General features: G+C 44.8%; 2 protein-coding genes across 8 annotated transcripts in view; one reads left to right on the forward strand and one right to left on the reverse strand.

The window, feature by feature from the left end:
• NME9 (NME/NM23 family member 9) overlaps positions 1–13069 on the reverse strand; it is a 466976-nt gene extending 453907 nt beyond the window's left edge. Inside the window, exons 1-3 of one of the 7 annotated variants that reach the window (XM_069225749.1) lie at positions 12641–12692; positions 11547–11570; positions 10497–10535 (exon numbers count right to left, since the gene is read on the reverse strand). In XM_069225749.1, coding sequence (XP_069081850.1) covers positions 10497–10529 — 33 coding nt within the window. In that variant the 5' untranslated portion in view covers positions 10530–10535; positions 11547–11570; positions 12641–12692. Of the gene's footprint in view, positions 1–10496; positions 10536–11546; positions 11571–12224; positions 12348–12622 lie in introns of those variants that run through there. The other 6 variants (XM_069225744.1, XM_069225746.1, XM_069225745.1 and 3 more) reach the window with 6 other exon arrangements.
• Positions 13070–13129: 60 nt separating this feature from the next.
• The window catches only part of LOC138285596 (uncharacterized), a 106572-nt gene continuing 104333 nt past the window's right edge, over positions 13130–15368 (forward strand). The window contains exon 1 of the mRNA XM_069225751.1: positions 13130–13357. Coding sequence (XP_069081852.1) covers positions 13254–13357 — 104 coding nt within the window. The 5' untranslated portion in view covers positions 13130–13253. The remainder of the gene's footprint in view (positions 13358–15368) is intronic.

Consider the following 15368-nt stretch of genomic DNA (forward strand, 5'->3'; position numbering starts at 1 on the left):
GAATTTGAATTTTGTGTCTTTGAATTTGACAGGAGTTGGTGTCTCAAAGTGGTGGATCCACTCCTGGAGTGTTGATTCCTTCCAATAAACTGGTGCTCCGGCAGCCCTGAAAATGCCTCAAACGACTGTGACCGTGACCAAACCCCTCCTCTTGGGCAAGTGAAAGTCTTGAAGACTTTGGCAAGCCTATCTTGACGCCTATTCTTAAGGCATGTGTGCAATGAAATAGCATGCACTCCAGGCCTTGTGTCATGCATAACAGATGCAGCTCCATGATTTACTTTAATAGTCTACGTGTCTTTAGATGTTTGGGTGAAGCATTCATTAGCCAGTAAACATGACCACCAACAGAGTGGCTGTGCCTATAGTCGTGGCATTGAGGTAAAGTTTTGCAGAAAATAGCCAGTCTTGGATGTCAAAATCATCTAGTTTTGCAGGGGTAGAGTCAAGGAAGAAAGATACACATGGACCCAAGATATCAGGTTTCTAGAGCTGCAAAAGGCACTTTGGACAAAGGAGAACCCGTACTGAGTTCAGGCAGTTTGAACCTGGCAATGACTGGTGTCTTAAAGAGGGCCCACTCCTGGAATTTATCTCCCAGTTAGGCTCATGGTGGAGCATGAACTCCTCCTGAGAAACTGGTGCTTTGGGAGATCGAAGCTGTATCAAACAGCTGTGATCTCAACTACAGCCATTTTCGAGTGCAGTTGAGAGGCTTGAAGACTTAGGCATGGATTGTATAAACTGGCAAAAAAAAAGTAGAATAAAGTTCCAGAGGAGTCGCTTTCACAAGGACACAGTGAGGTACAGGGTAACAGTGACTCTTATCTGAAGAGCAGATATTGTTGCTGTTATGAAGGATTTGATTAATCTTTACACAGCCAACGGTGGGTGTGTAAAGATTTCTGCATTTCAGGCTGAGCCATCAAGCTACTTTAAAAAATGATGAGTCTGTAGCAGGGACATACTGGATGCTCTGTCTGAGCAGCAAATGATTTCAGTATGCGTGCATAAAAGGGCTCACTCACAAAGTCATTTGCTCTTGAATGTTTACCTTACTAGCCCAAATAGAGTGGTCTACTGGTACAAGCAATTCTCAAAAGGTGAACCTGCACTTATAAATCTTTTTGTTTATGTGCAGTATTATGCAAACAGGTGAAATGCATAGGTGAAAAACTCTGTACCTGTAGATTTCTCGCACCTCTTCTGATTCCTGATGTATCCAATAACTATCAAGACTATCCCCATCTAGAATTATAGGAAACTTTGAATATGACCCTAAAAAATTTCCAGAATTAGATGCAGATAATTTTAATGAGAAATGCATCTGCGCACTTATAAAAAAGGACTAACCTGGGAAGACTGCATTCTCAGATGGAAAGAGGGCTTCTACTGAGGGGATTGCCTAGGATGTTGCCACTATATCCCTAGGTGTTCTTCTCAAATTCAGAGTAGTAAACGAGTTAAGGATTATTGTAGTGTTTGCAAGCTGGAAAGTATAGCGGAAAAAGCTTCAAATCTCCTTTCACATGAACACACAAGGAGAGAGTGCCCATATATCTTAGTTGCAAAAACAGCAAGGTTACGGATGGAATGCTTGAATTAATCTCTGCCACTGGCAATCACTCTGGCCGCATCCCAATCCATTGTTTTGGATCTAACCATATCAATATTGACCCTGCTCCTCATTGGGACAGTCCAGTCTGAACTGCCAGGCCAGGTCCTCCCTGAACTGGAACACAAACAACCCGGACCGTTTTTGCACTTATTCAGCATCTTCAGCCAGCTGTAGCTTGGCTCTAGTGGCACAGTGAGCCTGGGACCTACCTCGTCTGGGCATACCCGGCACACTTATGGCATATGCAAAACTAATGCAAAATTCTACTAAAGTGAAACAACTGGTGCGGCAAAAAGTTACAGAAGACATCCCTTTTTGAAAAGGGTGGAAAGTGTGTACTAACTAAAAACATTTCCTGAAAGAACTGCTCATTTGCAATTTACCTCAACAACAAAAAGTCCTAATTGTAAATGTACCATTCAAAAGACAGCAATGGGCTAGTGACGGAACAGTAACTGTTATTAATGCACTAGTGGCATGTTCCCCTGCTGCTCCTCGCCCAAAGCTGTGTGCACTCTCTGGCACCCTGTTCCCAACGTAAGCCTGTGTGTTCAGGCCCCTGCCTGATTGCTCTGTTATCCTGCCTGTCTCTGAGACTTGTTTTATCGGTATCCTCTGTTCGTCCTCCTTTTCCTCTGTTTGTCCCTGTTCAAGCCTTGTGCCTCGTTTGCCTTATTTTCCCTCCTTGTCCTTCATTACCTCTGTTTGTCCTCTTTTCCTCCATCTATCCCCCTGTCTGTCCCTGTTCCAGTCTTCTACCTCGTTTTTGCCTTATTTGTGATAGCTTGTTGCCTTGTCTATTGCCTCGTTTGCCCTTGTCTGTTGCCTTGTTTGTCCCTTCTTGTTGTCTGTACCCCGGCCCTATCACCTTTTACCTCAATTTTTCCAGCTCCCTCGCCAGCCCTCCCCCTCTACACCCCTCTCTTTCCAGGACAAGCTTGATGACGGTCACACCAAAGGGAAGCCTGTCTGTGCCTGGACCGCACCAAGCGTCAGGACTTCTTGATCTACAGCCCGATGCAGCTACACCTCCAATGAACTCCGGAACCTCAGGCCAAAGACTCAGAACAACAACTGCAGCTTGGTCTCATCACAATCCATAAAAGGTCCCTTTTGCCTTAACTTCCGCTTCAACTGCAACATAGGAACTACCGTCACCCCTACGTAGCAGAACCCCAGCTACAAACCACAACTGCACTGCGCTCTGCTCAACATCCGTTCCCTCTGTAAGCACGCCATTGAAATCTGGGGACACCATAACCACCCATGCTCCCAACATAATGCTCATCACAGAAACCTGGCTCACCCCCACATCCACACTAGACAACGTCATCATGACACCATCCAGATACAAGATGATCCACCATGACCGCCCCCAACAGGCAAGGAGGGGGCATCGATATTATTCACAAGGACTCTCTCCACTGCACAAGACGACAACACCACACCTATTATGGAACACCTTAACTTCCAAATCAAGCCTGAGGCCAAAACCTCCATAAGAAGAACCGTTGCCTACAGACCACCGGGACCCCGTCCCCATTTCTGCAACCCCATTCCAGACTTCATTGTCCCCCTATCTTCCTGGGGGATCTGAACTTCCACTTAGAACAACTAACCAACACCAACTCCACTGCTCTCCTCGAAAACGTAAGCATCATCGGCCTTATTCAGCTTGTCACTACCTGCACCCACAATGCAGGGCACGATCTTGACCCCATTTTCGCCACTAGCGACCGACCCAAATTCTCCCACACCAATGAAGTAACATGGACTAACAAAACATCGAACACTTCACCATCAACCAACTACAGGACACTTCAATGTGACCCCTCTTCCATCCCCCTTCCCACAACTCCGCCCCCCCTGCAACTGGGGCAAAGTCATGGAAACCTCCTGGGTCACCGCCCTCAAGAACACCAAGCCCACCCCCGCAGACACCCTTGAACGCTGCGTACAGAATCTCTACAACTGGCTCTCATCTGCTGTCAACACCTTAGCCCCCCCTGAAAAGCACCACCAGCAACGGGCCCACCAAAGAAGTCACATGGTTCACCTCTGAACCCTGGACTCCCAAAGAACATTGCAGGAAGCTAGGGAGACACTGACGCTCCAACAAGTTCCCCCGCCAACCTTGACTCCTTCAGGTCAGTCCTAAACGCATACCACCACCTACTTAGACAGACCAAGAAAGAAGCATGCACCACCCTCATCGAGGCTAGCACCAACCACACCAGAGAACTCTTCCGCATTGTCAGAAAATTCTCCTGCCCCTCTGCCACTACCAACACTTTCCACCCCTCCCAAGCACTCTGCGACAAGCTATCGGACTACTTCCACCACAAGATCTCCGACATTTACAGCAACTTCAAGACCCAGCCCTCTGACCTCGCCCCCCCCCCCCCTTGCACCTGAAACCACACCACCTACCCTCAGATCTACAAATGAAAGCAGCTCCCCACCGAAGACACTATTGCCATCATGACCTCCATCCACTCCAGATACCCCGCAGAAACCTGCCCGCACCACCTCCTTCAGTTCAGAGCACCCCTCACAGAAATCCTTAACACCTCCATCACCACTGCCACAGTCCCCAAAACCTGGAGACACGCTGAGATCAAGCCACTTCGGAAGAAACCTTCAGCCAGCCCCAACGAGCTAAAAAATGACTGCCTCATCTTGCTCCTCCCACTTCCTGCCAAAGTCCTGGAGAAAGCCATCAACCGCCAACTCACAGCCTACCTCAAACACAACAACTTGCTCAAACCATCCCAATCCAGCTTCCGGACAAATCACAGCACTGAGGCTGCCCTGATTGCAGCACCTGACAACATCAGATGCCTCCTAGACCTCGGGGAAACAGTGGCCCTCATCCTCCTTGACCTATCTGCAGCTTTCAACAGCGTTTCCCACCATACTCTGATCTCCAGACACCACACCATCGGCATACAAAACAAAGCACTCAACTGGATCTCCTCTTTCCTCTCTGGCCGAACACAGAGGATCCTCCTTCCACCCTTTGCCTCTGCCCCCAAAGACATCATCTGTGGCATCCCCCAGGGCACCTCCCTCAGCCCCACCCTCTTCAACCCCTACATGACTCTGATAGCTGACATCGTCCGCACCAACGGACTCAACATCATTTCCTACGCTGATGAAACCAGCTCGTCAATTTCCTTGCAGACGACGCCACCTCCACACGAACCAACTTCCAAAACACCATGACAGACATCGCCGCATGGATGAAGTCCAACTGCCACAAGCTGAACTCAGACAAAAGAGATACTCATCTTCAGAAACAAGCCATCCCCCTGGAACGACACATGGCGGCCCACCATCCTCGGCCTCCCCACCCACACCCTCCAGCCATGCACGCAACCTGGGGATCAAATTACAAACAACAGATCAACGCTGTCTCCACAGTCTGCTTCAACATGCTCTGCATGCTCTCTGAGGCCCTCATCTCCAGCCGCCTCCAGGTCATCCAGAATGCTGCAGCAATACTTGTCCTCGACCTCCCCAGAAGCACCAGCATTACTCCCCACATCAGGGCCCTCCACTGGCTCCAAGTACAGCAAATATGCCTCTTCAAACTCCACATGCACACATACAAGGCCATCCACGACGCCGAACCCGTCTTCATCAACAACCACCTCACATTCCACCGACCAACCAGAGAACTCCGCTCAGCCACCCTCGCCCAGGCTCACATCCCCCGCATCTGCTGAGAACACTTCGGAGGGCACTTCTTTTCCCACCTCACAGCCAAAGCTTGGAACAACGTACCCCTCCACTTCCGCACATCTCGATCCCTGAAGGACTTCATAAAACAACTTAAGACCTGGCTCTTCGACCACAACCTCTGCCAGCTAGGCAAAGCCCGCAGCACCAAACCAGCACCTGTAGGTTCTCCAGGGTGACAAGCTCGGGCTCTACAAGAACAGCCTGACTGAGTGAAAAAGTGATAGCATTTCTGCTTTATTTTTATGCCCTAGATGTGGTTAACGGCTCTTCATCAAAGCCCTGTAATAAATGTGTCACAGGTCACTAGAAAAAGCCTGGGTATTTAGTTGTTACTTTACTGTGAAAAGTCAGAAGAACCCTGAGTATCTATCAACACCATGATAAATATGTTATAAATCACAAAATTGTACATAAGCATATAAGTTAGTAAATGTGTGGGAAGTGTTCCTCTCCTCAGTGAGACGTGATTAATGGTGAAAATGTATGTCTGAGTCACAAAAGAGAGTACAGGGTTTTTTGGAAGTACAAATGGATTGAAAGTGTGCTAATTGCGTCACTATACCAATCTTAAATCTCAACTAAAGATAAAACGAGGTGTGGTTTGAGGTCTGTGGAGGGGGATTTCCTTTACGGACTAGGTGGTCTCACACACTATATAGTGTCATGCTTCATCATATGACCACCTAGCCCCACCCAGGTAGGACAATACCACCTGGGCGGACTCAACCTCGCTGTTAAAGGAACAGGAGGGAGTGCGTAAATTAGTTTGATTTCTGGAAAGTAGGGATCCAGCTATGCTATGGGAATAAAAACACCTACTCAGATACCAGGGTGAGTTTAATAGGAGGTTCTGTGTGGTGTGATTAAAAGAAGTGGGAGACCAGTGTGAGGACAATGACTCGCAAGGTCACCTATCTAGCCGACATGTTTCTGCCCTTGTGGTTGAGCTATGGAGGGTCTCTGGGCATTCATCAGGGCGTTGGATCCCTGTTGCAGATGCTTATAGCGCGCTGCAGGTTAAATCGCAGTAGGGAAAAAAGGGGGGAAGGGGAGAAGGGCCTACCTTAACCAAGGGAATACCTGGGGAGGACCTATAGTAAATACAATAACATAAACAGACCAAAATTGGTGGTGAGAAGGTAATTCACAGCAAACCACAGCACACGTGACAAAATTTCATGCATAACACAATAGTACTGGTTGCAGATAAAACGGACGCAGCAATGCTGGCTATGCGCGGCGAGTGGTAGGTTAGGGAAGACAATTCCTTACCCTAACAATAGAGGCTACTAGCCTCTGGTATCCTGGAGAGGGAGTGTCCCCTTATAGTCAGACTCTAGGGTTAGAAGGGAGAGAGCAGAAGGGGAGTAAAGCTAAAGAAATATATATGAAAGAATAGGAACAGGAAAGGAAAAAGAAAAAGAAAGAGAAAAAAGAAGGAGCAGAGAGGGGGGAAAAAAGGGGGAGGAAGGGAAAGAGAGGAGGGAGGGGGCAAAATAGGGGGGCAAAGGAATAAGGAAGGAATAAGACAGACATGGAGGAGAAAGAAAAGAAAAGAGGGAGACAGCTGGGAAAAGGGAAAAAGGGCAAAGGAAAAGGGCAGGAAGAAAGAAAGGGCTTCTTATCTGTGTTTCCATCGATGGTTGACTCACTGCATCAAAGGTGGGCGCTCTCTGTGCGCCTATACCGACCTCTCTGTCAGGACCGCTTGGGTAAAGTGACCTGAAGGTCGGTAGTTTATATAGTAGTCTTAATGGGGAGAATTGCCTGCAGTTAAAGGTAATCACCGCCGCGGCCCGGGGGCCGGAAGTAATACGAGCTGTAAACGTTTCATTGCGCCAGCATCGATTGCGGTCCCTCCGGAGGTGCCGAGGGCCGAAAATGGCCGGAAATGGCCCAAAAAGGGTGGGGCGCTCGTAAGCAGCGTAACCCCAACATGATCAGCCCCCTCTGTGAGAGCTGAGGCGGCCGCGGTCAGCGACCGCGGCTTGGAGAACGCCCTGTGAGGGCGGGGGCACAGATAACACAGATAAGAAGCCCTTTCTTTCTTCCTGCCCTTTTCCTTTGCCCTTTTTCCCTTTTCCCAGCTGTCTCCCTCTTTTCTTTTCTTTCTCCTCCATGTCTGTCTTATTCCTTCCTTATTCCTTTGCCCCCCCTATTTTGCCCCCTCCCTCCTCTCTTTCCCTTCCTCCCCCTTTTTCCCCCCCCCCTCTCTGCTCCTTCTTTTTTTTTTTCTCTTTCTTTTTCTTTTTCTTTTCCTGTTCCTATTCTTTCATATATATTTCTTTAGCTTTACTCCCCTTCTGCTCTCTCCCTTCTAACCCTAGAGTCTGACTATAAGGGGACGCTCCCTCTCCAGGATACCAGGGGCTAGTAGCCTCTATTGTTAGGGTAAGGAATTGTCTTCCCTAACCTACCACTCGCCGCGCATAGCCAGCATTGCTGCGTCCGTTTTATCTGCAACCAGTACTATTGTGTTATGCATGAAATTTTGTCACGTGTGCTGTGGTTTGCTGTGAATTACCTTCTCACCACCAATTTTGGTCTGTTTATGTTATTGTATTTACTATAGGTCCTCCCCAGGTATTCCCTTGGTTAAGGTAGGCCCTTCCTCCCCTTCCCCCCTTTTTTCCCTACTGCGATTTAACCTGCAGCGCGCTATAAGCATCTGCAACATGGATCCAACGCCCTGATGAATGCCCAGAGACCCTCCATAGCTCAACCACAAGGGCAGAAACATGTCGGCTTGATAGGTGACCTTACGAGTCATTGTCCTCACACTGGTCTCCCACTTCTTTTAATCACACCACACAGAACCTCCTATTAAACTCACCCTGGTATCTGAGTAGGTGTTTTTATTCCCATAGCATAGCTGGATCCCTACTTTCCAGAAATCAAACTAATTTACGCACTCCCTCCTGTTCCTTTAACAGCGAGGTTGAGTCCGCCCAGGTGGTATTGTCCTACCTGGGTGGGGCTAGGTGGTCATATGATGAAGCATGACACTATATAGTGTGTGAGACCACCTAGTCCGTAAAGGAAATCCCCCTGCACAGACCTCAAACCACACCTTGTTTTATCTTTAGTTGAGATTTAAGATTGGTATAGTGACGCAATTAGCACACTTTCAATCCATTTGTACTTCCAAAAAACCCCGTACTCTCTTTTGTGACTTAGTATTGTGTTTGGGGAGTCGAGTACGATGGGTGTCTTTTCCCGCTCCCTTATACTCTCCCTTTGTGTACTATCAAAATGTATGTCTGACCATGCTAGTTCTGACCTCATTATACTGCTGATAGATCAAAGCTCTTCATGTACAGAGTGCCTGTGAGAAACAGCAGGCATTTCTTTATTTTAATGAAAGACCAGTTAGTTAATTTACCTTTGTTGCACTGGAAGCATGAAAGTAGTCCATGGGGTTTGTACATTTGAAAATGTCACTGAAGAAAGCAGAGGCTAATTGTACTCAATCTGATGTTTCATCTGATGCCCTGCCCTTTGTAAGTGTTGTTTTCCCCTAAAAAGCTTATAAATCTGGCATGGACTTGCTTCTTCTAATCTTTCTTCAATTGTCTATGTTCATTCTTCAGCTCATCCAAATCCTTCTTTTCGTTCTTTTCTCTTCAAGTACTTTTTGTGTTATTTTTCTCTCTTACTTCGGAGCTATGGAATGCTCTACCCTTAATTTGAGATATGTTCAGCAGAGAGTGGTACAGAAGGTCCACTCAACATCATTGAGTGTAGTACTGAGTGGTTCCAATTTATACTACACTTGTTTGTGAGATTGGGTGACTCTGAGACATATATCTAAATCACTGTGTAGAAGAATCTAACAACTTCATCAATGCTCAAAAACATGTATTGTGTTGGCTTTAGTTGGTTTAAAAAAGGGGGATCTGGAATCATGTACTACATCCTGAGTCAATTAATATATTTTGATGAAATTCTGCTTTCCAGGAATTAGAACGTTACCTACTAGATACTGAAAGATCAGGAAAAATGTAGAGGTGAAGGGTTAGTATTTTCTGAAATACTGACTGTTCCATGAAACCATCCTAGAAAACATTTACAGGGACTTTGCATTTTGGACAGCATAAGGTCATAAAATAATGTGGATGCCAGTAGATGAAAATCATCCTCCTTTGTACCAGGCAATCCTAGACAGCTATTACACGGTCTCCACAACAATTTTTGATGTGTGTTAAGTGTCGAGAAAACTTCTGGTAACTTTGCCCTGTTTGTCATTTCAGAGATGTCTTCATACAGGGTCCAGGCACCAGCAAGTGTGATGGGCTTTATCCAATTAATCACTCTATCTGTAGACCCTGTGCAACCAAGCCATGACAGTTTTCTACCATGAGCTTTCAGAGATCACGTTCCTAAACTTGGGTTGCTTGTGATCGTGGCATAGAAGACTATTCAAGTCTTCCCAAATGTGAATGAGTTGCTGTGAATGACTTGCCTTGACCTGAAAATGACATCCAAGGGCCATGAAACACTAACTTTCACCATATCTCTCTAGGAACATAACCTTTATTAAATTATTCATGGAAAAGAACAAATGCACCCATATCTTCTCAAAATTAGGTCTAATATTTGGAACAACTGAGATATTTTTCAACTAGAAAATGTTAAATTGTGCACAGGTTTCTCTTTATCAAGATTTCTCTACAGTCAGTTTGTGAAAGCTTATCTGCTGGGGATGGATCATTTAAAAAACTATCAGCGGCAACTGTGCCACAGCATTGAGGTTTCTGCAAAGCAACATTTGTACGGGATTATGAAATCGAAATCGAAATGTAAGAACTTTTTAACTCTACTGAGTGAAATATGCTTAATACAATTGCCAAGACATGATAACTAAACACATTAGATGATTTCAGTAGAGGGAGTTTTCAAAACTCTGATTGCCTGGAGACCAAAATATGCACAATTTGTTCTCAAAATATATGTAAAAAGTAAAAGGAGATAAAGACATTTATATAAATTTAAAGAGGAATATTGACCAGTAGAAGAAATAGGTACATTTATGCCTTGGTCTATCCAGTTATTAATGCTCTTTTAGAGACAAAACTACGAAAGCTTCAAGCCAACAGATGAGTTACTAGAGGGGTGCAAACAGTGCTTTTCTTACCTGGAGTGTTACTTCCTTCTTTTTCGCAGCCATTTTTCTCTGTAATTAATATAAAACGATTAAAATCCACGTGATAATGGCTGAATATGCAGAAGAAGCTCAAATGAACGTTCTTCCCAGTACATTTAAAAAACATGTCCAGCACAGGGAAAAAGACATGAACAGTTTCCACTTTTATGAAATTCCTATTAGAAGGTTGTGCGAAAGTCAGAAACCGTTACAGTCATATAATGAATGTACAAACTTTGCAGAGGTATGTTACATAAAGGTAAATACGATAACAAAACATAAATGATATTAATAATTCTTCTGTACAGCACACGCCTCTTACGAAATTGTTGTCCCATTATCCGTTAATAATAGGTATTAGTGGACGCATGCTCGCCCCAAAGTAAACATGATGAAAAGGTAACAAAATTAAAAGGTTATTATCCTATACAATATTTGAGAGGACCACATAAAGGGCTTGATAGAATAGAATCAGAGCAAAATATGTCAGATGCAGTTTTAAAATGTTGCTGGTGCACAAATCATACATTGTTACCAATTCACGAAAACCGAAAGCATAAAATGTGCATGGAGCACTATGTACTAATGCTGTTTATCGTGTATAGATAAACTGCACATAAAGCGCAAAAAAATGACCACAAGCAAAATGTTAATGGGACCACGTCAATGAGGTATTTGAAGAAAGCAGTTCATTTCCGGGCATCGTAATGCATCTGAGTATTTGTTTAGGACAGGAATCTTGGAGACAGATGCAGCGTCAAATTATCAGCTTTGCACACAACAGATAATACACAGTCATAAAATAAATGTGGTTTGGGGGTGCTACATTTTCTTTTCTGCCTCTCTCGTTCTTTCCTTTTGAGCCTTTCTTTTACATCTATTAACATTAAAGTCGCTAGGTAAAATTTCGTTTCCGAAATTAATTGTAAGTAATAAATAAAGAATCAAGTGGTTACGTACAGAAAATGCTGCATACATACAACAAAAAAAGTTTCAAATGGAGTTTTTACGAAGGGTGATTTGATAAAATTCTATGTTTACCTTTCACGCTGTTTTTGCTCGAACCTGTAAAGGGAAATGTTCCTTAATAAAATAGCCAACCAACAAAGGCCGCTCCTTGCACAGGACATTGGAGTAATCTGAAGCAGAGAGATTCCCACCCTGGGCTGGCACATCCTTTAGGTTGTTGGCATTCTCGTCCCTTATTAGAATACTGTGTGGCTGTCCCACTTTGTGATGTCATAAGCTACTGCTAAACCTTTTCTACCATTGGCCGATGAACATCCTCAACAAACTGGTGCCATCAGCCCATGGAATAACGTAGGGGCTTAGCACAGGATCCTGCAACAAGGGGCAGGGGATGACATGGGGACCTATTTAGTATGAATCTGTGGATATCGGTGAGATATGGGAGACAATATACCGCTCATCACATTCTACATGGCAGCCTCATCATTTTGCGTTACCTCATTGAGATAAAGTTAGCTATCCACATGAAAACACGTCAACGCATTGAATGTAATGCTCAAGTTACCATACTGTGATAAAACGTTGTTTTCCTTGACATGCCACTAGTTTAGCCCAACAGGATTTATCTTATCACCGTATTTTAGTAAATGTGTTGGTTCTCCTTCGGTTGCCCCCACTGTAACCTAACTAGCCCTTTGTGGCGTCATTACAAAATTTCGCAGGGCGTCCCCACCACCCTACCGCTGTTACCTGCAGCTTACTGCACAACGCTCTCACTCTGCAGCCTGCGGTGCGAAAGGTACAGGGACCGTCCTGAAGCCTTGCCGTAGCCTAGCAACGTACACGCTGTGTACGACAGTTCCCATAACAACCGCAGTGCTTCTGTTCTGACGCAGTTTTAATGCGCAGCTCGACGATTGGTGGTTGTGGGTCGCGCACAATAATTTAGCATACCGGGGGGAGACTGGACCGGACAATTGTACTATGAAACTTGAATTGAATGTTATCTGGGGCTGGCAGAATATTGTCCAAAGTCGAGGAACAGGTTCACTCTGACCACAGATACGTGTGATGCCGACAAAATCAAACGCGAGCCGCCCCTCTTCTTAAAAAAGGCAAATGTTCTAAAAGCAAAATCACTTGAATACCTGTCTTGCATTTGTTACCTCGCAGCAAACTTCCAAGATGCGAAGAATAGAGTGGGTATGCCTGTTTTTTTTTTTTTTTTTTGCAGAAGGGTGGAAGAAGTCATCGGGTCCGTCTAAAATATACGGCAACCTAGTCTGATGTCGAGTTAATCTAATGTGGCGACTTTGCCATAGTATTCCAATCCCTTTTGTGATGTCTAGTGACATCTTTGAAGAAACGTGTTCAAAACGAATAAGTCCATTAGACCCACTTAGGCAAACGAATGTGAGCGGCAGTTAAATTTGACTTGTGTCTGACCAATGGTGCTCGGTCCGCATTTCAGTGGCAACATTTTAATCACGCAGTCGGTGGGGGTTCATTCGGCACACAAAGTCCGACAAATGAACGGACGTGAAACGCAAACCTTACGGTCTCCTTTTTGTGAGCGAATGCTTCTGTCGCGGAGTGTTTCTTCCATTTCTAGGATGCCATGAACGAGTCAATGGGGTTGTTTCATTCGCTCGCACTCTGTTTTCGAGCCAATGGGGATGTTCTGGCTCTCTCAGTCGTCAAATCGGAGCGCGCCACTGGTGTCTGCTCCAGGTAGTGTAGCGCAGTTGTTTGAAATGCTGACTGACGAGTCGTGTTCGGATGCCAATATTAGAGACTTCTAGACTCGCCACGGATGGTTTACCTTCAGAGATGGAGCGTGTGAGAAGGACTGTGCTGGACCCTGAACAAGCATTCGAGGAAGTGTGAGTGCGGTGGGGCTGGCATATCGCTTGACCACTTCAATGCAATCAGTGTTTACTTAAGCCACAAATTGTTACACGTTCAGTCTTTAAAGGCTTTTCAGCAATAGCGCTTTGGGACAATTAAGTTCATAAATATTCTGAAAACAACAAAACCGCAGCTACTAGAACCCAAAGTACAGGGGGCTCATGCCCTAAACAAAACAAGCATTTGCAGTTCAATAGGTCTCGCATTTGCTTGAGTTGGAGCTATTGACATTATACATTTATAACTGGACTTCTTTTGCCACATTATTTGGTCACCGCTGCCGCATATTTTGGTTCTTTCTGCCACGTAATTCCAGTGACCCTGCATATATTTAAAGGACTAGTGGGCCTACTGGCCATTTTTTCCAAACAAGGCTCTTAGACACAAACTACTCCCAGTTGCAAAACAAAAGTTCCAGCCATGAAAGAGCTTACAAATACACTGAATGGTGGGATGGGTTATTATTTTGGGGGTCCACACTAACCTAGTGTGGGGACCCAGAGATGACCTAGACAGAAAGTGCACGTTGTGGTGAACACGTTTTGAAGGTGTTTACATTGTCCTAGGACAACCATAGGCTAAGACAAATAGAAACTACTAGAAAAATGTTACATTTTGTACTGAAGATGAAGGAAAAACTCAAAATTGATATACATCTGAGTCTAAATCAAAACCTACAGCTCGCGTCACCTTTGTCAGCATTTAAACTAGAAACAGAAAATGTCAGAGTTCCAAATAAGGTCACTAATGTGAAACTGTTTTATTTGAAACTATGTCAATCCTGGCATCACAGTATGAACTTGTTAAATAAAGTATTCCTTCTATGATTATGCAACTGATATACGTTTAAGCTGTCAGCACATTTTTAAATCATGAGGTCACAAGAAAGTAGTATGGACATTAAAAGGCCGTGCATTAAATAAGGTTGTGCATAGTCTAGGATAGTGATGAGTGTTCCAAATGCAACATGTGAGTGGTGCACAATACCCTCTAGTATCGATCATGGTTAAGTGAGGTTTAACATTCTTTTAAACAACTAGCTCCTTGTCTGGAGAGCGAGGATAAAATATGCACAATACGCTTCATGGCAAATACTGTTTGCACACTTGCAAACCTGACATCAAGTGTATAAACATACTCCACTAGAGAAAGGTTGACATATTAAGATGTACACTGTAACACAGTAATGCTTAGGTGTATACTAGTACATTGTGCTGAAGCTATTCTTCAACAACCTTTATGGAGATTACATTTCAGTGTTATTTATCTCAAAGCATTTTTTAAATCGGCTATGCCTTTGTTTTTCGAATTCTGAGAAACCTGAGAATGCGTGTGTTGATTTAAGAGGTGGAAGGACCGCAAACAATACTCGTACTTCTAAGTCTGAACGTGCACAGACCCCATATGACAGTTTGTAAAGTACATTAAGACACAAATAACAATCTACTTGCCATAATATCTGCCAAAACGAGACTGAAATATGCAATATTCTTTCAATACTAGCATATGCCTGTCTCCCCGATTAAACTAAAGCTGAGGCTGCAGCCTCCCCGTCTGAGCCCTGTGTGCCAGCACAACTGTACTTCAGGCACTCTGCACCGTGTGAGGCACCATGTGAGCCTTGTTACAGCTCACACAGTGTTTGTACAGCCAGATTCCACTGGGCTTTCAGGGCCCCACTCTTTCACACGGCTGGAAGAAGCATGTTCTTGTCACTTCAATCATATGTTCACTGGCTCCACCCTTTTTCATGCTTCTGGGTAGTAACAGGCCATCCAATAGGATTAAGTGGCCGGAGCCTAGTCCTTGCCCCCGAGAGAGACTTTGCCCAAGCACCAGTTACCATACAGCAAAGTAGAATGGGGGACAGTTAAATTTTCTGAACTGTGTGAACTCAAACCTCAGCCTCAATGGTAAATGGCACAATGCATGAACATCAGTCAACAGTTTTCCCCTTGAATTTACAGCAGGCGGTCATAGCCTACA

This window comes from Pleurodeles waltl, chromosome 3_1, assembly GCF_031143425.1.
Source record: "Pleurodeles waltl isolate 20211129_DDA chromosome 3_1, aPleWal1.hap1.20221129, whole genome shotgun sequence".
In the NCBI taxonomy this organism is placed as follows: domain Eukaryota; kingdom Metazoa; phylum Chordata; class Amphibia; order Caudata; family Salamandridae; genus Pleurodeles; species Pleurodeles waltl.